Source organism: Mesocricetus auratus, unplaced genomic scaffold (assembly GCF_017639785.1).
Source record: "Mesocricetus auratus isolate SY011 unplaced genomic scaffold, BCM_Maur_2.0 Super-Scaffold_100691, whole genome shotgun sequence".
Classification (NCBI taxonomy): domain Eukaryota; kingdom Metazoa; phylum Chordata; class Mammalia; order Rodentia; family Cricetidae; genus Mesocricetus; species Mesocricetus auratus.
Window position 1 is genome coordinate 44,976,046 of NW_024429267.1, and position 23,687 is coordinate 44,999,732.

At 40.7% G+C, this 23,687-nt stretch overlaps 1 protein-coding gene across 6 annotated transcripts in view; it reads left to right on the plus strand.

Moving 5' to 3' along the window:
* The window catches only part of Dcaf1 (DDB1 and CUL4 associated factor 1), a 56,954-nt gene that overhangs the window by 22,301 nt on the left and 10,966 nt on the right, over positions 1 to 23,687 (plus strand). For 4 of the 6 annotated variants that reach the window (XR_005874672.1, XR_005874673.1, XM_040739533.1 and 1 more), the window contains exons 11-23: positions 947 to 1,156; positions 4,926 to 5,095; positions 6,987 to 7,111; positions 8,480 to 9,743; positions 10,265 to 10,463; positions 11,045 to 11,127; positions 11,653 to 11,737; positions 13,689 to 13,922; positions 14,322 to 14,415; positions 15,063 to 15,167; positions 15,563 to 15,636; positions 16,334 to 16,435; positions 22,602 to 22,643. Coding sequence is in view for 4 of the 6 variants with exons in the window: in XM_040739533.1 (XP_040595467.1) it covers positions 947 to 1,156; positions 4,926 to 5,095; positions 6,987 to 7,111; positions 8,480 to 9,743; positions 10,265 to 10,463; positions 11,045 to 11,127; positions 11,653 to 11,737; positions 13,689 to 13,922; positions 14,322 to 14,415; positions 15,063 to 15,167; positions 15,563 to 15,636; positions 16,334 to 16,435; positions 22,602 to 22,643 (2,787 nt within the window). In the remaining 2 variants the exon portion in view is untranslated. The remainder of the gene's footprint in view (positions 1 to 946; positions 1,157 to 4,925; positions 5,096 to 6,986; positions 7,112 to 8,479; positions 9,744 to 10,264; positions 10,464 to 11,044; positions 11,128 to 11,652; positions 11,738 to 13,688; positions 13,923 to 14,321; positions 14,416 to 15,062; positions 15,168 to 15,562; positions 15,637 to 16,333; positions 16,436 to 22,601; positions 22,644 to 23,687) is intronic. The other 2 variants (XM_040739535.1, XM_040739536.1) reach the window with 2 other exon arrangements.

Sequence of the window (23,687 nt, forward strand, 5' to 3'; positions counted from 1 at the left end):
CCCTCCCTCTGTCCTCTCTCCTCCCCTCCTCCCCTCCTCCCCTCCCTCCCTCCTCCCCTCCCTCCCTCCTCCCCTCCCTCCCTCCCTCCCTCCCTCCCTCCCTCCCTCCCTCCCTCCCTCCCTCCCTCCCTCCCTCCCTCCCTCCCTCCCCTCCCTCTCTGTCTCTCTCTCTCTCTCTGGCTTTTGTGAGAAAAGGTTTCATTATGTTGTCTTGTTTGGAACTCCCTTTGTAGACCAGGCTGACATTGAACTTGTATCTAATTTTCTGGCTCTGCGTCCAAGTGCTTGGAGCCGGATTGCAACTGTGGGCTACCACACACTGCAACTGGTTAATTTTAATTTTGATGTTTTCAAATGGCAACAACTTTAGCCTGGTGTATCTTTGTTTTCCTTTTCTAATCAATTATTTTTTTTAAGATTTTATTCAATTTCATGTGGATTGGTGTTTTGTGTGTGTGTGTGTGTGTGTGTGTGTGTGTGTGTGTGTGTGTGTGTGTGTGTGTGTGTTTGATCCCCTGGAACTGGAGCCACAGACAGTTGTGAGCTGCCATGTTGTACTAGGAGTTGAACCTGACTCCTCTGGAAGAGCAGCCAGTGCTCTTGCTGATCTCTCCAACCCCTTTTTTGATTTTTAAGACAATTTTTCTATAGTTCAAGAGCCTTGAATTTGCTATGCATATTGGCTAGCCTGGAAGTTAGTATTTTCATACATTGGCCTCTCAAGTGTTTTACTGCAAGAATACACCACCATATCTCATTTTCCATATATATTTTAATATGATTAGAAGCTGTCATTTTTTGTTTCATATGGCTGTTAGCATGTTGTATATATGCATATGCTTGTCAGTACTGTTGAATGTAAACATTTACCAGTTTTTTTATCTTTTTACTTTTCTGTGTGTTCTTTCCCCATCTCCTTTGCAATCTTATACCTGTTTACTAATAGATCAGTACTTTGGAGATTTTAAATTTGGAAGACCAGGGTGCACTTTTGAGTGATGATGAAATATTTGCTAGCCGCCAAACAGGCAAACACACCTGCATGGCTCTTCGCAAGTATTTTGAGGCTCACCTGGCCATTAAATTGGAACAAGTCAAGCAGTCACTACAGAGGACTGAGGGTGGTATTCTTGTTCACCCTCAACCTCCATACAAGGTAAGAGAATAGTCATTTATTTTCTTGTTTAATTTTATTCTTGAGACATGGTGTCTTAGATTGTCTATCATTGCTGTGATGAAACAGCATGACCAAATCAACTTGGGAAGGAAAGGGTTTATTTGGCTTTCATTTCCATATCACTGTTCATTATCGGTAGAAGTCAGGGAAGGAACTCAAATGGCAGGAACCTGGGTGCAGGAGCTGATGCAGAGGCCATGGAAGAATGATGCTTCCTGCCTTATGGCTGGAAATTGGCTCATGGGCAAAGATCTCTTTTGTAGTCTTTTTCTGTTTGAGAATTTTTCTGCTTATACAGATTAAACAGGTGGTAGGCTTTTTTTTTTTTATGTTTAATGCCTGGAAACACCATCACTGATTAGCCAATCACAAAGGTCTATATGAATCATGCTGTTGTTAAAATCACTTTGTGTTTGCTACCCATTACATGTCTTTGTTGATCATCATGATAACTATGACCACCTTGCTTTTGGCAATCCAGTCCTGCCACCTGACCCCTGCTACTTTAAGGCTCAGTGTAACCATTTGCATTTAATTCATCAAGCTGAGTAGTACCATTTCCAATCACTAAGGTCTGGTACAAGGAAAAGGATGACAACAGAACTCTTCGAATGTGCTGGTGCCCCTGTCACCATTTTGCATCTTACAGAATTAGTGAAGAGCATGTCTTCTGGCAGATTAGGTTTTAGACAGCATACCCACTTTAACATTGCAGTTTTCCTTAGCCTTTAAACCCTTCATCAACGAGATGAAAGCCTGGTGGCTCCGATTTTTTTAAGGAAAGGATTGCAGAAAGGGCAAAAGTATTTAGATTCTGGGATTACAACAAGGCAAAAGCAAAGATGAAGAAAACAAGCAGCTTCCCGCTGCAGCCCCGGATAAGACAGAGGTCATTGGTGACCACATTCCCACTCCACAGGACCTTCCTCAGTGGAAACAATCCCTGGTTGCTAGCAAGCTGGCTGATTAAATGAGCTGAACTGCAAAAAAACAAAACAAAACAAAACAAAAAACCCCACAAAACCCTTCATCAACATTTAGCCAAGGGCTATCAGGCATCGCCAGCTTCTTTTTAATAGGCCATCTTTTGACAGATAATTCAACCAACTTTTCACTGTTTTGTTTTGTTTTTGATTTTTTTTTCAGACAGGATTTCTTTGTATAGCTGTGGCTGTCTTGGAACTCTCTCTGTAGATTAGGCTGGCCTTAAATTCAGAGAACCTCCTGCTTCTGCCTTTTTGGTGCTGGGACTAAAGGTGTGTGCCACCACTTCCCAACTTAAAAATTTTTATATAGAGTCATCCATTGCCTCTCAGAATTGGTGAATAATCAAATGCATTTGCCTCATTAAGTTTGTAAAATAGAGCCGGGCGTTGGTGGCGCATGCCTTTAATCCCAGCAGAGGCAGGGCAGAGGCAGGCGGATCTCTGTGAGTTCGAGGCTGGGCTGGACCGACAGCCTCCAAAACAGAGAAACTCTGTCTCGTAAAACCAAAAAAAGAAAAAAAAATGTTGTAAAATAGAACCGGGCGTTGGTGGCACACGCCTTTTATCCTAGCACTCAGGAGGCAGAGGCAGGCAGATCTCTGTGAGTTCGAGGCCAACCTGGTCTACAGAGACAGTTCCAGGACAGCCTCCAAAGAAACCCTGTCTCGAAGAAAAAAAAAAAGAGTTTGTAAAATAGTACACACTATGAGCTTTTAGTACTCTTGAAGCTTTTAGGAGAGGCTTCAATAACTGGAAGGGCTACAATAACTGTAGGTGTTGGCAAATTGGAAAGCCTGTTACAGATACTTAAAAAATTCATCATGTTGGGTAGTGGTGGTGCATACCTGTAATTGCAGCATTTGGGAGGCAGGGCAGGCAGATCTCTTAAATTCCGAGGCTAGGATATACAAGAGAAGCCCTGTCTCAAAAAATCATAACCAAAACAAAAACAGCAACAACAAAACTCATCCTTATACTTCTCTTGCTCTAGAATCACATCTGGTATCAAAATCTGTCGTTAGGGTTCTCTAGAAGACTAGAATGTATAGACTGAATACACACTCTATCTCTCTCTCTGATTTATTAGAGTGGCTTACAAACTGTGGTCCAGGTAGTCCAACAATGGCTGTATGCCAACAGAAGAGCCAATATTCCAGTAGTTGCTCAGTCAATGAATCTGGATGACTCAGCTGGTCTTCAGTACATGACAGAATCCTAAAGATGCAGGTTCTAATGCTAGTGACGGGATGGACTTGCCAGAGAGAGCAAGAGCTAACAGGCAGAGAGTGAAAGCTTCTTTTTTTCCATATCTTTTATATAGGCTCCAGCAGAAAGTGTGGCCTAGATTAAAGGTGGATCTTATCACCTCAAAAGACCTGCACTAAAAGTATATCATCCTACCTCAAAAAGATCCATATGAAAAGTGGGTCTTCCTACTTAATGTTTTAATTAATAAGAAATACCTCTCATAGGTATGCTAGACTGATTGGAATTTAGTTAATTCCAGATGTAGTCAAGTTGACAAAGAAGAATGGCCACCACACAGGGTCTCTATTATGTAGACCAAGCTGTCTTGGAACTCTGAGAACTATCTGCCTCTGCCTCCTAAGTGCTGGGATTAAAGCATATACATACCACCATGGCCAGCTAGTCTTCTATTTTTTTATTTCTTGTTTCTGTGTTGGGGATCAAAACCATGGTCTCATACATGCTAGATAGTGACTGTAAAACTTGACTGTATCCTCCAGGATACAGTCTTAAAAATTAATACTACTTGCAGCAGCACTAGGTCATTTGACCAGTGTCACGTCTGTAGGATATACACTTTTGCATTTTTACTTGCCCTATATGAAAGCAGAACAATTAAAAGTGGAGGTAATAGATGAATTTCAAGGACCTTTTTTGTTCCCACTTATGAATCACTACTTATTTGGCACACTAGAGCTAAAGGGACTAAAGTGTGAATAAAACTGCTTACTTGGGGGCTGGAGAGGTGGCTCGGAGGTTAAGAGCACTGACTGCTTTTTCAGAGGTCCTGAGTTCAATTCCCAGCAACCACATGGTGGCTCACAACCATCTGTAATGAGATCTGGTGCCCTCTCCTGGTGTGCAGACATACATAGAGGCAGGATGCTGTATTCATAAAAAAGAAAAAAAAAACCGCTTACTTTTGTCAAAGTGCTAAGTATCTGGCCTCCTGTGCAGAGTTTTCTTCTTTGAAAGGATGTGTCCATAACTCTAGCTCTCTTGTCATTTTGGAACTTTTATTTGATGTGTTTGGGATCAAGATCCATGTGTGCATGTTTCAAAAATCACAAGTTGAAGAGATAACCTGTTTGTATCGTGCTATTTTCTCAACCATAAATATGCACAAATTAACCTTTTGTTACTATTTTTTTAAATTATGTGTGCTGTTGTAAATAAAGAACTCTGGTTTGGGGGTGGGGTGTGTGTGGTGGTGACTGTGGAGCACACCTTTAATCCCAGCACTTGGGAGGCAGAGGTAGGTGGATCTCTTGAGTTCAAGGCCAGCCTGGGCTACAGAGCCAGTTCCAAGACAGGCTCCAAAGCTACACAGAGAAACCCTGTCTCGAAAAAACAAACAAAACAACCCCAAAGGACTAAGCATTGTGTAGCATGGTTTTACATATGAACTGGTAACTCAAGAATTGTGGGAATTGATATTAAAGTCTTTTGTCAAGCATTGAGAAAGTAGCAGATGATACAGTTATTACAACAATAATATATATCTGTCCTTACAGGCATGCTCATATACCCATGAGCAGATTGTGGAGATGATGGAGTTTTTGATAGAATATGGCCCAGCTCAGCTGTATTGGGAACCTGCTGAAGTGTTCCTCAAGCTTTCTTGTGTGCAACTCTTACTGCAGCTTATTTCCATTGCCTGCAATTGGAAGACCTATTATGCAAGGTGGGATTAGAAGTTGTTTCACATAATACTTGTTTAACAAGCTTTTGTTGAATTGAAGTTTTATACTTGACTCTGTATTAAGTATAAAAGTATCATTTTTTTTTTTCCTTTGGTTGGGTGGTGGTGGCAGAGGTAGGCAGATCTCTGAATTCCAGGCCAGCCTGGTCTACAGAATGAGTTCCAGGACAGTTTCAGCTAAACAGAGAAACCCTGTCTCAAAAGAAGAGCGAAACAGCCGGCGTTGGTGGCGCACGCCTTTAATCCCAGCACTCGGGAGACAGAGGCAGGCCGATCTCTGTGAGTTCGAGACCAGCCTGGACTACCAAGCGAGTTCCAGGACAGCCTCCAAAGCCACAGAGAAACCATGTCTCGAAAAACCAAAAAAAAAAAAAAAGAGCAAAACAGGGCTGGAGAGATGCCTCAGCAGTTAAGAACACTTGTTGCTCTTGCAGAGGACCTGGGTTCAATTCCCAGCCCCAACATGTTGGTTCACAATCGTCTGTAACCCCAGTTTGAGGGAATTGGACAGGCAAGTTGTCTTCTGGTGCACATATATTTACATAAAGCAAAATAAATAAACCTAAATTTAAAAAAAAGAGCAAAACAGTAACAACAACAACAACAACAAAAAGGAGCAAAGATGGAAAGAAAGGAAGAAAGAAGAAAGTGTGATTTTATTATTTAATCACTGCCCCCATCCTTTTTCTTTTTTTGTGTATGTGTGTGTGGTTGTGTGAGCACTTACGTGTCTCACGTACAGGACCTTAAGCAGAAGAAAGCATTGAAAACCTTGGAATTTGGAGTTAGACAGTTGTGAGATGCTGTGTAGTTGCTGGGAATTGAACCTGTGTCCTGGAAGAACAACCAAGGCTCTTATCCCCTGATCTGTCTTCCAGGTTTTATTATTCCAGCCTTTTATATTTTGAGACAGCATCTCATTATGTAACCCTGACTGGCTTGGGACTGGATGAGATCCACCTGCCTCTGTCTCCTGAGTGTTGGGATTAAAGTTGTGTGCCACCATTCCTAGCTTTAAATATCTATCTTATTTCTTTGGCTTTCCTTTGCTCCTATCAGAATCTGCCTCTTCAGTGCTGCAACAGACTGAAGGCCAGCAGGTCTCTAGAAATTCCCCAGCACCAGATTAGGAAATAATGAGACATCCAGTCTTGTGTGTGTGTGTGTGTGTGTGTGTCTGTCTGTGTCTGTGTGTCTGTGTCTGTGTCTGTGTCTGTGTGTCTGTGTGTGTTGCTGAGACAGGGTTTCTTTGTATAGCCTTGGCTGTCCTAGAACTCACTTTGTAGTTCTTGAACTCAGAGATCTGCCTGCATCTCATGAGTGCTGGGGTGAAAGGTGTGCACCACCACTGCTTGACCTAAATAAATCTTTAAAAACAAATAAATGAAAAAACCTGTTTTGGGCAAGTGAGATGGCTCAGTGGTAAAAGAAACTGCCTCCAAGTCTTGTGACCTGAGTTTGATCTCTGGCACCAAATGATGGAGAAAATCAGCTCCTGCAAGTTGTCTTCTGACTGCATACACTGTGACACATACATGAATAACTAAATGTAATTACAATAATATATTTCCAGGGTATTTTTTAGAGTGTCCAGTATATTCTGTCTTAAATATTTTTTTTAAATAAGTATTTTAGAACCTTTCAAGTGGTGATTCCAATCCGTTTTATCTCTTAGGTGTTGTGTTGTTTTCTTTTTTTTTTTTCCTCTCGAGGCAGGGTTTCTCTGTCCTAGAACTCACAGAGCTCTGCCTGCCTCTACCTCCGAGTGCTGATTAAAGGCATGTGCTACCACCTGGCTTCTCTTCCTTTTGTTTAAATTGTTTTTTGAGGTTGTGTTGCAGTTCCCCTTTGAGTAATTCTTCTTCCTGTCTAGGAATGATACTGTGCGCTTTGCTTTGGATGTCCTGGCTATTCTCACTGTGGTGCCAAAAATTCAGCTCCAGTTGGCAGAGTCAGTGGATGTACTGGACGAGGCTGGCTCTACGGTGTCCACTGTAGGTAGGTTGCACCTTGTTAGTGCTAACTTTTGTTAATGTATGCAGGTGTAGATATGTGTGTGAAGGCCAGTGGACAACACCAGGGATTAAACCATATTTCTTTTTGATATCTGGAACTCACCAAGTAGGCTATGCTGGTTGGCCATTGAGTCTTGGGGATGGATTTTTTTCCCCCAGTACTAGGATACAGGCATATGCTACTATTCCTGACTCTTGTTTATTTGTTTTGGTAAGTTCTAGGGATCAAACTTAAGTCCTGTGATGGTAAGGCAAACATTTTACAGACTAAGTTATCTCTGAAGCATACACCTTGGCAGTTTTGCTTGATAATTTGCCTTTGCTCTTCTGGTCATGTTTGTAACTTAATTTCAGGATGGTAGAATACAACGGCAATTCTCAATCTGTGGGCCTTGGCCCCTTTGGGGTCAAACAACCCCTTCATAGGGGGTCACATATCAGATATCCTGCATATCAGGAACTTATATTACAGTTCATAAGAGTAGAAAAATTAGTTATGAAGTAGCAGTGAAAATAATTTTATGGTTGGGGTCACCACATCATGAACTGTTTTTAAGGGTCCTAGCTTTAGGAAGGTTGAGAACTACTGGAATAGAAAGTTGTGGAGATTCCGTCTGCTGCCATTGGCACCATACAGTTCATATAAAGAGAGTACTTGTCATCATAGAACCTACATCCAGTAACTGATGGAAGTAGATGAAGTGACCCACAGTCAAGCACTGGACTGAGCTCCTGGAGTTCAGTTAAAGAGAGGGAGGAAGTATCATATGATCGGGGGTGGAGGGGTGGGGGCTTGTCAAGACCATGATGGGGAAAACCACAGAGACAGCTGACTTGAACTAGTAGGAGCTCATGGACAATGGACTGACAGCTGGGAACTTGCATGGGACTGAAGTAGACCCTCTGAATGTGGGTGATATTTATGTGACTTACCAGGACCTGTTCCAGGGGCATGAACTGGCTTTTTGGAGCCCATTCCCTATGGGCTGAGCCTTAATACAGGGGTGGCAGTGGCGGTGGCGGTGGTGGGGCGGCGGCGGCGGCGGCGGCGGTGGTGGGGTGGTATTGGTATGCCAGACTTTATTGACTCCCCAGTAAGTTGTCTTGCTAGCCCCATCTGTTTTTTTGTACATGACGTAATTTCATTCTTTTTTATGTCTGAGTAAGATTCTATTGTGCATACCATGTCTTCTTTGTCCATTTGTCTGTTGAAGGACACTTAGACTGATCCCATAACTTGGTTTCTGTTAATAGTGTACAATAAAGATGGATGGGTATAGATCCTTGTGATGTGCCATTCTTAGGCCCTTCTAGTTTTACAAATAATAATACGATTTTTTTTATGTTATAGGTATTAGCATTATTTTGGGAGTGGCTGAGGGTGAGTTCTTTATCCATGATGCTGAAATTCAGAAGTCAGCACTTCAGATAATCATCAATTGTGTATGTGGCCCAGATAACCGAATATCCAGTATTGGTAAATTTATTTCTGGAACTCCTCGGAGAAAGCTGTCTCAGACCCCCAAGAGCAGTGAGCATACCCTGGCCAAAATGTGGAATGTGGTCCAGTCCAACAATGGCATCAAGGTGCTTCTGTCCCTATTGTCCATCAAGATGCCCATCACAGATGCAGACCAGATCCGGGCCCTGGCCTGCAAGGCCCTGGTGGGCTTGTCTCGAAGTAGCACTGTTCGACAGATCATCAGCAAATTGCCCCTTTTTAGTAGCTGCCAGATTCAACAGCTGATGAAGGAGCCAGTACTACAGGACAAGCGTAGTGACCATGTCAAGTTCTGCAAATATGCCGCTGAGCTCATTGAGCGAGTATCAGGAAAACCTCTTCTCATTGGCACTGATGTATCACTGGCACGACTACAGAAAGCAGATGTTGTTGCCCAGTCAAGGATCTCCTTCCCTGAGAAAGAACTGCTCCTGTTGATACGAAACCATCTCATTTCTAAAGGGCTTGGAGAGACAGCAACTGTGCTAACGAGAGAGGCTGACTTGCCCATGACTGCTGCCTCACATTCTTCTGCCTTTACTCCAGTAACTGCTGCTGCTTCTCCTGTCTCTCTTCCCCGGACTCCTAGGATTGCCAATGGCATTGCAAATCGACTGGGTAGCCATGCTGCTGTGGGTGCTTCTGCCCCTTCTGCCCCCCCTGTCCATCCTCCACCACGTCCCTCCCAGGGTTCGTTGGCTATACCTGGCCCATCGTATGCAGGCAACTCCCCTTTGATTGGTAGGATCAGTTTTATCAGAGAGAGGCCATCACCGTGCAATGGCAGAAAAATTCGAGTGTTACGGCAAAAGTCGGACCACGGCGCATACAGCCAGAGCCCCGCCATAAAAAAACAATTGGATAGACATCTTCCTTCCCCACCTACGCTGGACAGTATCATCACAGAGTATCTTAGAGAGCAACATGCTCGCTGCAAGAACCCCGTTGCCACCTGTCCACCTTTTTCTCTCTTTACTCCTCACCAGTGTCCTGAGCCAAAACAGAGGCGGCAAGCGCCAATAAACTTTACCTCAAGGCTAAACCGCAGGGCATCATTTCCAAAATATGGAGGGGTAGATGGCGGATGCTTTGATAGGCATCTTATCTTTAGCAGGTAAGAAGAGGTTCCCCACACTCCTTGGTGTGATTCTTTTAAGTCAGTGCTTGGTCACTGTCATCACTGAGTGATTAGTTAAAGTCATTTGTTGGCCTGAAGTATCACTGAATATCATTTTTATGTGTTTTGTGAACTAATTAATTAAATTATGGATTCGTTTTATTAGCTCTTGGGCAATACTTTGATTCCTTTGTTACCATCACAACCAGTATGTTTGCTAGAACTTAACTTAAACTCACTGTTTCTAGCCATTTCTTGAACTTGCCTTTTGTGCTGGCCAAGTTGCCTTCTGTCTGGTTCTTTACAAATATTACAGGCAGATCATGGAACCACACTTTGTCGTTGAAAATTTAGACTACTGAAGGTCACTGTAATGTTTTAGAAATAAATTTTTATTTATAAGACTTAACAGTTTGAAATGCAATACTCTTCTCTCCTACTGCCTAGCAAAGTTTGTGTTTTTCAGAGTTCCTGGATATTTTTTTTTCTGATATCACTTCCTCTCTGTTTTTGCTTAGATTTCGTCCTATTTCAGTATTCCGCGAAGCTAATGAAGATGAGAGTGGCTTTACCTGCTGTGCATTCTCAGCCCGGGAGCGGTTCCTGATGCTTGGAACCTGCACAGGGCAGCTGAAGCTCTACAATGTATTTAGTGGACAGGAAGAGGCTAGCTATAACTGTCATAACTCAGCCATCACACATCTTGAACCATCCAGGGTGAGGGTTCCTTCCCCTGTTAGCTCTCAATTTGATATGGACTGGGGAGCCAGAGTTAAAGTCTTACTGTTTATTGGATTTTATTTTAGATGCGTCATTAACTAGAAAGTCTAGTTGATGTTGACTCAAATCTCAGAAGGAATCTGAGATATTTGGCCAGCTATTGATAGGATGAGGATGGTTGTGAATTCAAAGTCAACTTGGGTTACAGAGTAAGTTCTAGGCCAACCCAAGTATGTAAACCCTATTTCATCAAAAGAAAAACAAATGAATAAACAAACAAAAACCCCAGGCCAGCAAGATGTGTTAGTGGGTAAAAGTGTTTATCATGCTAATCCTGACAACCTGAGTTTGTTCCTTGGAACCCATTAAAGATAGAAGGAAAAGGTAACTCTACAAGTTGTCCTCTGACTTACATGCATGGCACATGTGCTGCCATACCTATATATCATACACAGATGCACAACAAATAAACTATAAAAAAAAAGAACCATCTTTAGGCTCTGGGAATTTTTTTTTCTAGTCCACTATAGGCACATGTAATTAAGATCCTAGTGATTACTAACTCCTCCTTCTTTTAGGATGGGTCCTTACTTCTGACATCTGCCACTTGGAGCCAGCCTTTGTCTGCACTTTGGGGGATGAAGTCAGTATTTGATATGAAGTATGTATTTATTTGCTTTACAGCATAGTATTTTGTGTCTTATTTATCCACTTTGTTTCTCTTTATCTGATTTTAAATTACAAGCCTTTGGGGGAAAGAGAAATAATGTCAACTGTTGGTAATTTCTTCCTTTTTCATTTGAGATTCACATTTAATAAGAATTTATCTTAGTTTATAAATAACTGTTATGTCTTTATATTTTCATTATACAATGGACTTGTCACTAACCCAAAATGAACATTTATGTATAATGTTCACATGACAGTTGTGTTGATTTCTGGGATGTTTCAAAAGCACATGTCCTGTATTAGCCATTTCTCTTACCAACAAACTGCCATTATTCAGGATCTTTTCAGTGGACTGATAGAGGGGCTTTTCTTTTTATATACTATATACAATTGTTTCTTCTTCAGAAACCAAGGAGAATAAGGTAAGTATGATTGGCAAGAAGTTGAAAATTACATGTATTTTCAGGTGATTGAAGAGTATATCCCAGTTGTTACTCAGTAATATTCTTGTTTGTAGGCATTCCTTCACAGAAGATCATTATGTTGAGTTCAGTAAGCACTCTCAGGATCGGGTCATAGGCACAAAAGGAGACATTGCCCATGTAAGTACTTAAGAAAGAGTCCACTGCTATCAAGCTGATTTTACCCATTTGTTCACAATGAAATCTTCTGGAGGTAATTTGGGAATTTGTGTCCTGTTGGCAGCTAGAAATTACTCATTGAAGTGAGTGTGGTACTCCATGTCTGTAATGCCAATTATTTTAGAGACCAAGACAGATTGCAGTTAGTGAGCCTCTTCAAAATAATATTTAAAGGACTGAGAGCTGAGGTGGGAAGGTACTGAGAACTCTTGCCTGACATGATCTACAATCAATCTATAGTATCTCAATACCAAAGAACCAAAGCACCAAAACAAACCCTCTAGTTAGAATTCAGAAGTAAATAGTTGTAAATTATACAAAGAGCCAGACATGGTTGTGAATGCCTGTGGTTTCTTATTTCTGAGGCTTGAGGATCTAGAGTTCAAGCCCAAGGGCAAGCAGTGGTGCACACCTTTAATTTGAGCACTTTGGAGGCAGAGGCTGGTGAATCTCTGAGTTTGAGGACAGCTAGGGCCACATAGAGAAACCCTGTCTTGGGGAAAAAAGGAGTTCAAGGTCAGTACTGACCACTAGTGAGACTATGCCATGAACAGTGAGCTACAGAGGGTTGAGTATGAATGTGGCCAATGTGGCAGCTTGAAAAGATTTTTAGTACAGCAGTCTGTCCTTTTTTTCTTTTTTCTTTTTTTCAATACAGCATTTGTTTATGTAGACCTGCCTAGTCTTGAATCTAGATTCTTCTGCCTCAGCCTACCAAATTGTGGGATTATAGGTATGGGCCAGCCACACCCAGCTAAGAATGGATGTTTATTGATTTCTTGTTTTAGATGAAATATAGCCTCTGTCTATAGGGAGCCTTATTGGAGAGATAATAAAGAAAAGAAATACTAGGTAGTAAGTGTTACAGAGTAAGACAGGGCAGTATTTAGGAACACTGAGGGAAGTGTGACTATCAGGTAACTGGAGAAGCAGGGTAGGAACTTGGGGAGGATGTAGAAAATTGTAAAAAAGAAAAAAAATACATATGCTCATTACCTAGATTTGTCATTTTAATATTTTACAGTATTTTCTGTGTAAATTCCTTTTTTAAATTCATTTGAAAGGGGGGTTATAAACATGGTATTTTTATCTTTATGATATTTTCCTTCTAACAATAAAGACACTTCATTGTATAATAAATTTTCAAATAATTTCCACTTATCTACTATCCAGTCCACACTCAGTTTTCATAATTGTTCCTGATGAACTTGGTTTCAAAGGGGTTTTTTGTTTGTTTTTAAGTCAGGTCCTAGTCAGGACTCAATGTAATGCATTGGTATGTCTTACTAATGTTTTAAAGCCAAGAATCTTTCCTCCAGTTTTCCAGATTTGAATTTGGCAGAGACTAGAATGGTTGCCTTGTCCATGTTCTGGGCTTGTTTGTTTCTTTATGGTGTCTTCTTCAGAGGAGGATCTTTTTAAAACTGGAAACATTACAATGTCCTATTTGATACGAAGGATCTGGTTTGTGTGTTGGCTGCAAATTGTAAACTTTAGAATTTTTTTGTATGATGGGTCTAAAATATACTCTGGAATTTTTAGGAAAACAAAACAAAAAAACTTAAGTATTTCACCAGTAGCTTTTGAGTAGTAGTTTATGGTTAATCATAATTTTAACCTTGGAAACATTTTCTGTTTCTTCAAAACAGAAGAAGAAAAGGTTTGTTTGTTGCCGTAAATCCTTAGTTGGTTGACCTCATTTTACTGTGGGAAAGGGGTGTTTCAGAGCTCAGATGGGAGCTGGTGTCCTTTACCTTTGCTCAGGGGGTGTGGTCGAGGGTTTCAGTTGACCAGGGTCAGGGCTTTTGTGATTGGGTTTGGGAACATGGAGAGGCATTTCACAGTCTCTCTTTAAACCTGTCACTGCGTAGATTGGTCTGATTTTTCTCTTCCCACCCCTTCTTCTCTAAAGATTTATGATATTCAGACTGGCAACAAGCTGTTGACTCTGTTTAACCCAGATCTTGCCAACAACTACAAGAGGAACTGTGCCACCTTTAATCCTACAGATGATCTTGTCTTAAATGATGGCGTCCTCTGGGATGTCCGCTCTGCACAGGCCATTCACAAGTTTGACAAGTTCAACATGAATATCAGTGGTGTTTTCCATCCAAATGGGCTAGAGGTCATCATCAATACAGAAATTGTATCCTTACAAGAGATTGCATGTCTTTCCATTTGTTACCTGATTTGTTATACAGAACCATTTTGGACTACTTCACTTTTGCTCTGTAGAAATCAGTTTCTAGACATGAGAAGAGGGGAATGAACTGTTACTTTTGGGGGGAAGGGAGCTCATGTAGTGTTTATTATATGGAATTATTTGCAGGGATATCAGTCAGTAATGTGTGCTGGCATTTAAAGCATCAGTACTTTAAATGTAGTAGGAAGAAAAAGTGATGCTTTAGAGACTCCATGAGGTTAGAGAGGAGCCTTTGTGCTGTAGTTGTCAGAGTGCTTGCCAAGCATGACTCCGTCCTACCCTCATGAAACCAGATTCTCAACTTCTGTATGAAATAGTTTCCCTTAACCACATCCCTCATAGTGGGACCTTCGAACTTTCCATCTTTTACACACTGTTCCTGCTTTGGATCAATGTCGTGTGGTGTTTAACCACACTGGGACAGTGATGTATGGAGGTAATAAAGACTTTACTTCATCCTCTTTCACCTATTCTACATTCTCATGTAATTGGGTATTTGACTTATGGAACTGCTTTTCACTTGTGAAAAGCAACTGAAAATTAAGTTTAAAAAAAAAAAACAAATGGTGACAGAAGATGGAAAATTTGTTGATTAGGGTAAAAGGCAACTAATTTTGAAGATAATTTGTATAGAAAGAATTATATGAGCCAGATTTGGTGGTATACACTTTTCATTCCAGCATTTGGGAGGCAAAGGCAGGTCTGTCTTTGTGAGTTCCAGGCTAGTCTGGTCTGCAAAGTGAGTTTTCTATTACAGAAAGAAACTGTCTTGAAAAACCAAGAAAGAAAAAAAACAAATGCAGTTAATTTCCATGATGTTAACTTAGAAGCCATTGTATTCATTTTCTTGGGATATTACAAAACGTCAGCCTCAGTGCTTACTGAGAGGTTGAGAGTATTGTTTGCTGCAGTGGGTTGGATATGTAATGAGGACACCTGGAGAAGCATTAACTAAATGCAGAATAAATTTATTTACAAGGATACTAATTAAAATCTTGATTGACCCTTTTAATTTTCTGCATCTGTGGGTTCAGTAATGTTTCTGATTCTTAATATTTCACTACTCTTTCTCCCCTCAATCAGCAATGTTGCAGGCAGATGATGAAGATGATTTATTGGAAGAGAGGATGAAAAGTCCTTTTGGGTCTTCCTTCCGAACATTTAATGCAACTGATTATAAACCTATAGGTAAGCATGCAAGGGCAGGCACTTGGTCATTGTTTTCTTCATGTCTTGGTATCCTTCCTTAAGATCCTCCATTGACAAGTACAGAAGATATAGAAAATTCTATGAATATTGACTTTTAAAAATGTATTTTTCATTATGTCCGTGTGTAGGTGTGTGCATGTGAGTGCATTTGCTCCCAGTAGCCAGAGGCATCAAATCTGGAGTTACTTGCAGGTGGTTGTGAACCATCTAACATGGGTGCTGAGAACTAAACTTGGGTCCTCTGCAAGGATGCACTCTTAACCATTGAGCCATCTGTATAGTCCTAAATATTGGCTTCTAATTAATTCCTGTGAATAAAAAAGGTTTTTAGGTCACAGCAGTAATTTGAGTTTCAGTCACATTCTCTTTTTCAGCAACTATTGATGTGAAACGGAACATCTTTGACCTGTGTACAGACACCAAAGATTGCTATCTTGCTGTCATTGAGGTAAGGGAGGCTTACAGAGACTCTTTTCTATTGTTCTGGTATTTATAATAATTTCCAAGTTATATTTAGGCATTTTATTTGACATCAGATGAATCCTAAAGTAAGTAATATTCTTGTTGATAGATTGCTGATAATGTACTCAATTGATACGGCTTGGGAATGCATAGTCCAAGAGAAACAGTGAGAAAAATCCCTTTATAAATTCCTAGCTCCTGAGGCCGGGCGTTGGTGGCGCACGCCTTTAATCCCAGCACTTGGGAGGCAGAGGCAGTTGGATCTCTGTGAGTTCGAGACCAGCCTGGACTACCAAGCGAGTTCCAGGACAGCCTCCAAAGCCACAGAGAAAAACCCTGTCTCGAAAAACCAAAAAAAAAAAAAAAAAAAAAATTCCTAGCTCCTGAATTCAAACTGCTCTTCCTTTCTTAGAGGAGTCTTTGTGTCTCATCTGAGTAAGATAAGTCTGTTGCAGTGGTAGTGGCTTCCCCTGTGCTTCCAGCTACCACTGCCTAAACTTTTCCATCCCATCTCTTTCCCACTCTGTCCTGTGTGTACCATTTTTAGAGTCAGCCAAATAATTGTAGGTGTTGAAAACTTTGATAGTTACAGGGTCAAGGAAAAAAGGGCACTTGTTAGAGCTGAGGTGTGGATGTGGGCACTCTGACTCACTGCTTATTTCAGAGCACTGTTTCCATTCCAGAATCAAGGCAGTATGGATGCCCTGAACATGGACACGGTATGCAGGCTTTATGAAGTGGGCAGGCAGCGTCTGGCAGAGGATGAGGATGAAGAGGAGGATCAGGTCAGTGCTCCTTGAAATTTCTGTTAAAGTCTGAGGAGAGTACATGCTCTGTTTTTGTCAGAGGCGATTTTAAGTCTTCTACATGTTGCCATATTTCAAAGACCTTTTACTATGTCTGAAACTTACAGAAAGTAAAATTATATTAGTATAAAACATTTTTTAAAAAATTTAAGTGGATAAATTAAGCAAGGCGTTGGTAGCACACACCTTTAATCCCAGCAGTTGGGAGGCAGAGGCAGGCGGATTTCTGTGAGTTTGAGGCCAGCCTGGTCTACAGAGGGAGTTCCAGGACAGCCTCCAAAACAATACAGAGAAATCCTGTCTCGAAAAACAAACAAACAAACAAAAAAAACCAAACAAACAAAAAAACAAAAAAAAAAGGATAAATTTAAAAACAGTCATCTTTACTGAAGAATTTTAAAACAAAAGGGACAGGAAACTACTTTGCTATTAGTGCAGGCTTTTAAATATGCGAAGGGTGGAGTTATATGCCTGCTATCTCAGTACTAAGCAGAGCTCAAATCCCAAATCAGAACAACAACAATATAACCTAGTACCTAATGACCCTGTGTTCATTTACAATGTATAACCTAGCAATCTCTGATTTTACTTCTATGTTTGTTATCGTGTCCATTTTGGGCTTCAAGATAAGCAACTCCTCTAGGGCCAGTGAGATGGCTTATTGGTTAAAATTGCCTGTTGCCAAGTCTGATGATCTAAATTCAATTCCCTGGATTCATGTGGTAAAAGAGGAAAACCAATTTTTCTAAGTTGTCTACGTTGTCTTCTGACCTCCACATATGTACTGTGGCACGCACCCCACCCCTTATGTAAATAAGGTAAATAAGCAGCTCTCATATCCTAGTGTCAGTATGATCAGGTAGCACTCCTGCTGGAGACTGTAATAGTAGAATGAATAGGTAAAGATAATTTTGATGATTTGGAGAAATTTAAACATAAATACAACGTAAACAGGTCGTATTATATCCCACAGTATTAGCTTTACCTTTCTTGTGAGGTGGGGAATTTATGCAGTAGATGTTTATATTGGTTTCCGTTCTGAAGAGCATCTCAAACTTAAGAGCATCAGCAGATTTTCTGGATTGCTGGGCTCATAGCCTTCTTTTTACAAGAATACCCTCTAGTCCATCTTCTTTGTTTGATCTTTTATAATATTTGCTGCCAGTTCATGCAGGGTAAAGTTGAAGGACTAGTATTGGACTTCTTCTCACTAGAAATAATGAAGCCCAGTAAAATGACCTTTTTTCCCAGATCTTGAGTTAATTTCTTCACTTTTAGCCTTGATCCTCTGTAAGGGACTTTCAGATCCCCTGGATGATGTGTACCATAGAACAAGAACTCTGCCCTTTCTGTATTACTAGAGCTCTGGCCCGTATCACTCCTGTTTTTGAGCATCAGGCTCTGTGGTCAAGGCTAATGAAGTCCCTTTTTTTAGTGTCCCAAATAGCATGTACTTAACATTTACATTTACCCGAATCTATTTAAGTAAAATTTTTCTTCTTTCTCCTTCACTCTCTTTTGTGCATGCTCTCTCTGTTTCTTTAGTGGTTCTAGAAATAAACACAGGGCCTCTTACATGCTAAACACATCCCAGCCCCTCACCCTTTTTAAAACTTTAACATAGGATCTAACCAAGTTGCCCATACCTTGTTAAGACAACAAAAACTACTAACAAAAGCAAATTTACAAAACCAATAAAAAAACAAAACCCAGAAAAAGCAGATTCCCATATCTTTGAGAGAAGGGAATGGCCCCAGGTGGACTGACCAGTCTTTCTCAGAACCCATCACCTCCACACCGCTCAGCAACTGTGGATGCAGAACAGGAAATCTTAATTCCTCCCGTCTCACGCTTATGCAACCCATTCTGTGACTCAAGATGCCAACTCCCATCTTCGGGAAACATATTGGTCTGATCAAGTCAGCTCATATTATGTGAGCATTTACCAAGAGCCTGCCATATGCCATTTGCCAGAACCCTGCTTTGCACTGTGGATATAAAGTAAATGAAACTTCCAAAAACAAAACAAAACCAAAACAAAAAACCAAAACCCAGTAGTTTTCTGAGTGCAGTGGGCTAAGGACTCACATTTCTCTCTAACAGACCCCTTAGTACTGACTAAACAAAGGCATTTTGTTGTGCCACTTTGAAATTCAGGTAATGTATTTCACTATAGTTATAGCTGGTGCATCATCTGCTCCCTGAACACTAGACAATCATTTTACCCAACTGAACTAAGTAGGAGTCTGTTTTTGAATATTGTGTTGTCTGCATTTGAAAGATGATACAGGACACCTGAGTGAGAAACACTGGGTTGAGAAATCTAAGATACACCTCTAGAACCCCATGTGTGTTTTCTTGGTTTCTGCTGGTTTGGGTGGTGTATTCCACCCAGCTAAGCTTGCTCAGGAATGATTAGTCGTCCTCGGATAGGAGTTTTTGAATGGAGTAAGAGAAAAGTGTGAATTTGTGATGTGAATTTGGTTCTGTTTCTGGAGAGAGTTGAAATCACTAGGAGCAGAGTCTTCATCACTGTCTAGCAGCTGCTTGACCCAGAGGCATTTTCCTTTTGTAGGGTGTTCTCCTTTGTAGGGCCAAGTGTTAACTGATGTTTCTGTCTAGCCTGGTCCTGCCGCCCTTAAGTCCCAAATAAACACACATTAAAAACTCTTTGGCCAATGACTCAGGCTTCTTATTGACCAGCTCTCTCTTAATTATTAACCCATTTCTGTTAAACTGTGTATTGCCATGAGGCTGTGGCTTACCCGTAATGCTCTGGCATGTTACTCTTTTGGCGGCTACATGGCACCTCTCTCTGGCCATTTTTGGCATTTCTCCTCCACGCATTCTCCTAGTCTGGTAGCCCTGCCTATACTTCCTGCCTGGCTACATTCTACCTGTCCATTGGCTGAAGCAGCTTTATTCATCAATCAGTAAGAGAAACATATATTCTTAGCATTCAGAAGGACATCCCCCATCAGCCAAGTGTTCAGTTGTGACTTCCATTCCTCTGTCACACATCTGAGTAATATTTTCTTGAGTGCTAAATTTTGATATATATGTTGCTACTCTTTCCTTATAACAGCTTGAAAGTGATAAATTCTCTAAATTTCATGTGGTTGCCTTGAATTTCTTCTTGCTGTTATTTTCTTTTTTGAGATAGGACCCTCTTTCTGTACCCTTTATTAGCTTAGAACTCACTATATTGGCTAGGGTGGCCTTGAACTCACAGAGATCCACCTGCCTCTGCCTTTACTGCTGGAATTGAAAGCTTTTACTATACCTATTTCTGTTTTTTTTGTGTGTGTGTGTGTGTGTGTGTGTGTTTGCTTGCTTTTTCTTAATTTTGTGGTAGAGTCATTGTGACTCAGGCTAGTCTTTAACTTGTGACAGTTCTTTATTGGTAGTCTCCTGAATGCTAAGATTATAGGCATAAGCTATCGTGTCTTGGTTTGAGTGTTGGTTTTTTTGTTTTTTTTGTTTTTTTTTATTTTAGGCAGGGTCTCAAAATCACTATGTAGCCAGAGATGGCTGTGACCACCTGTTCTTGCCTCTACCTTCCCTTCAGAGTACTAGGATTACAAGCATTTACCACTGTCTGATAAATTGCTTCCTCTTTTCATCCTTCCCTGTTTAGTGGTCTCATGTAGTTGAGGCTGGCCTTGGAACTTGTCATACAGCTGAGAATGACGCCAAACTGATCCTTCTGGCTCTACTCCTAAGTGTTTGTATTGTAGTTAGGCATGAGCTACTATGTCCAGTTCTCTGAAAAGTTTCTCTTAACAGTTATAAAAATCATGTATTGTTAATGTGTGTGTGCTGATAGAGAGACAGGTGGGGTTTATGTGGGTGTATATGTGCCACAGGGTGCATGTGAAGGTCAGAAAACATCTTTTGGTATGGTTCTCTCCTTCCACCTTCATCGGGCGATTGAACTCAGGCCTTTAGGCTTGTGTAGCCAGTATCTTCAATTATTGAGCTATTTTGCTGGCTCAGTGCAAGTTTCTTAATTGTGCCATTCTTTTATTCTTACTTTATTTTGTTGTTGTAGACACTATACTTTTCATGCTGCCTGTCATGAAATAAGATGAGATTTAGTGGCTGGTAGTGGTGGTACATGCTTATAATTCTGGCACTTGGGAGGTTGTGTCAAGACAATTTTGTTTGAGACTGGCTTGGTTGCATATTGAGACCCTGCCTTCAAAAGTACATGAGCAAATGATTTAGTAAATATTTTATTCTTTGTAAGTAAACAGAAGGTGCAATTGTCAAGCCATTTATCTTACATAGCAATGGCATAGGTACTTATAGACTCAGGAGTACCTCTCCCCATGATTTGGTCATAAAAACCATCATTAGGTCTGTCTCAGGCTTCTTGCCTGGGATATATATAACTGTAAATCTGAAGCAAACTTAGGGTGTATTTTGAATCCCTTGTCTAACGTCATTGTCTCTGTTCTCCGTATTTTTGAAATTTAAGACTGGGTAGTCTCCTGGGGTTCGTCACCTGGCACCAGTGCGGCCTGGTGTTTTTTTGTTTAAGGTGGAACTTGAAAGGAAGTTATGGTTGCCCAGGGCACTTGGGAGGTAAAGGGCTATTCATTGTGTTAGCTTCATTCTTCAGTACATGGGGTAGTGAGGAAGGCAAAGGCACTAAGGAGAGGTTGCTGGCTTTGGAAGCCAGGGAACCATCATTAAGTAGCAACTTAACCTAAATATTGCATTCCTCTCCCCACTCTCCAGGGAGCATGTGTTAGGAAAAAGACCAGTTCTCTTTGTTATTCTGTTTACTTTGTGAATAAATAAGTGAGAAAGATACTGGAATGAGGATAGGTTGTTGGTAAGGGCTTCTGAGTTTCTGACTCTGAAGGAAAAATGGAGACGGTCTCTGCATGGATGCCAGTGCCCAGTAGTTAGGTGGATCCTAGCAAGTACCTCTGGGAACCAGTGTGTGGAAGAGTGCAGGAGCTTTCTGACTTAGAGGGGCTTTGCATATACAGGTGTTGGCATGGGTAGGTTAGTGTACTACTTTCAGATTGCTCAGGATCTAGGCTAATGCCACACTCCGGTGGTTCACTACCTGCCATATTTCAAGTCTGAAACACATCCATTACTGAATGCTCTTGATTTAGAGATACTGGGATGGGATAATGTTTCATTTGTAATATTGTGTTGGTCCACATTATTTCTAGACTCTTGTGATAGTGTGATGTATTTACTGTTCCCATTGGATCTTTTCCCCCACTACTACCTTGCTTTATGCCTCCTTGATTTTTTTAAATAAACACTTTGGTTTATATGCTTCATCTGATTTTTAAAACTAGACTTTTCATTTTCATATGAGTTAATTTGCTAGTCAAAAATTTGTCCTGGTCTTGCTACCTGCTCTTTAGTCTTCTCAGATGGTTTGGGTGTGTCATGTAGGTGAGGGATGCAAGCACCTGTGACCAACACCTTTGAATTTGCCTTTTTACCTTAGCAAAACAAGCTCAGGATAATGAGTGGTCAGTTGCCATTTGCTAAAATGGTCTACCATAAAGTACCTATATGAAATGCTAGTTATTGAGAGATGAATGATGACCTGAATTCAGTCCTTAAAACCATGTGGTGGAAGGAGAGAACAGACTCCCACAAGATGTCTCCTGATCTCTACTCATTCATTCACACACACACACACACACATACACACACATTTTGAATGAAAAAGTGAAAAAGTTGCTTTTTACCCTTAGGCTTAAATAAGTGTGGATATATAACAGCAAGGAATGAACTGTCATCAGTTCACATGAGTGAAATGTATAGGAACACTTAGCCTTGCATAGTTGGTTCTGAGGCAGCTACTCTGCCTAGCATCAATCAGACAGTTCATAAAAACACTGTTAGAATTCATATTATTCAAAATTTGGTGTCTATTTTTTAAAAATTTAGTCAACTTTGTTGGCTTTTAGGGAAAGTAATGAAGCCAAACGTTAATGATCATTGTTCCTAGAATTTGAAAATTCAGTAGTTATCAGCTAATTACTGTTAACCTTAAATTTATAATGAAAAATCTGAACAAGGGAATAATGTTTTCTTTTCTCCACTCTGTTTGGAATCTGGGACACACTGTGTGCTGTGCTTCCTGTGTGTGTTCTCCACTACCTAGAAGCGGATGGTGAGTCCACACCAACTGCACCCCTGGCCAGAGGTGAATGTAGTGACTCCTGATAGGTTCTTTTTTTTTTTCCCCCTTAAAAAAAAAAAAAGAAAATGCACTTGAGTTAAAAAACCTGTAACCCTTTGGGGTGGTCAATCCAATAACAAAACAGGTGCTAGAGTGAGGTATGCAAATATGATACATTAAGTGTCCGACAGTAGGATTGCACCTGGATTACATTTTAAAAACTAATGTTGCTTTTGGATTAACTTTGCTTAAAGTATGGCCAGAAATTTGGTTTTCTGACTGGTTATATTTTGGAAGGAAATACAGGCTAAAAGCCATTTCTCTTAAAAAAAAAAGATTCAAGAATTTTTGAATTATTTCTGAACAAATGCTACACTCAGTAAGCACACATGTGAAGATTTTACACAAATCTCTGAGAACCGGACAGTTTGGTGTATATATATAGGAGGCACATGGGATTGCCTAGACTCACTTGTGTGATTCTGTCCTTGGGAAGGTGGGGTGGACAGAAAAGTGGAGCTTCAGAGCTATGAGTACTTGAGCTGGCATCTGTACATGGTTCCTAGTTAGGGTTCACATCACAGTTATACTTGAGTAAACGTCATCCAGAAAAATCTAGTTAGCTGCCATGGTGGTACATACCTTTAATCCCAGCACTCAGGTGGTTGGATCTCTTGAGTTCCATTGAGGCCAACTTTGTCTATTGTAGTGATTTCCAGCTAGGCCAGGGCCATAGTGAGACTCTGTCTCAAAAACAACGGAAAAACTGACCATTCTCCATCCACGCTGGAGGTTAGGCAATTTATGTTTTGGGAAAATATTTCTAGGTTGATTCTGATAGTCACACAAGAGAGGTAGACCTGATTTCATCTGAGTACCTCATTTAATAAGAAATTGAGATTCAGAGAAGATGACATTTGATAGATTTGCATTAAATGTCATTGCTTCTCTTGGGGTTCTGTATTGTAGGCAGTGTCATGGAGCCCTTGGGGTATTTAGCTTATGAAAGGGAATGGACCATGCAGAGCTGAGAGACCAGTGGGCTGGTGGGTAGAGGGATGGTGCAGC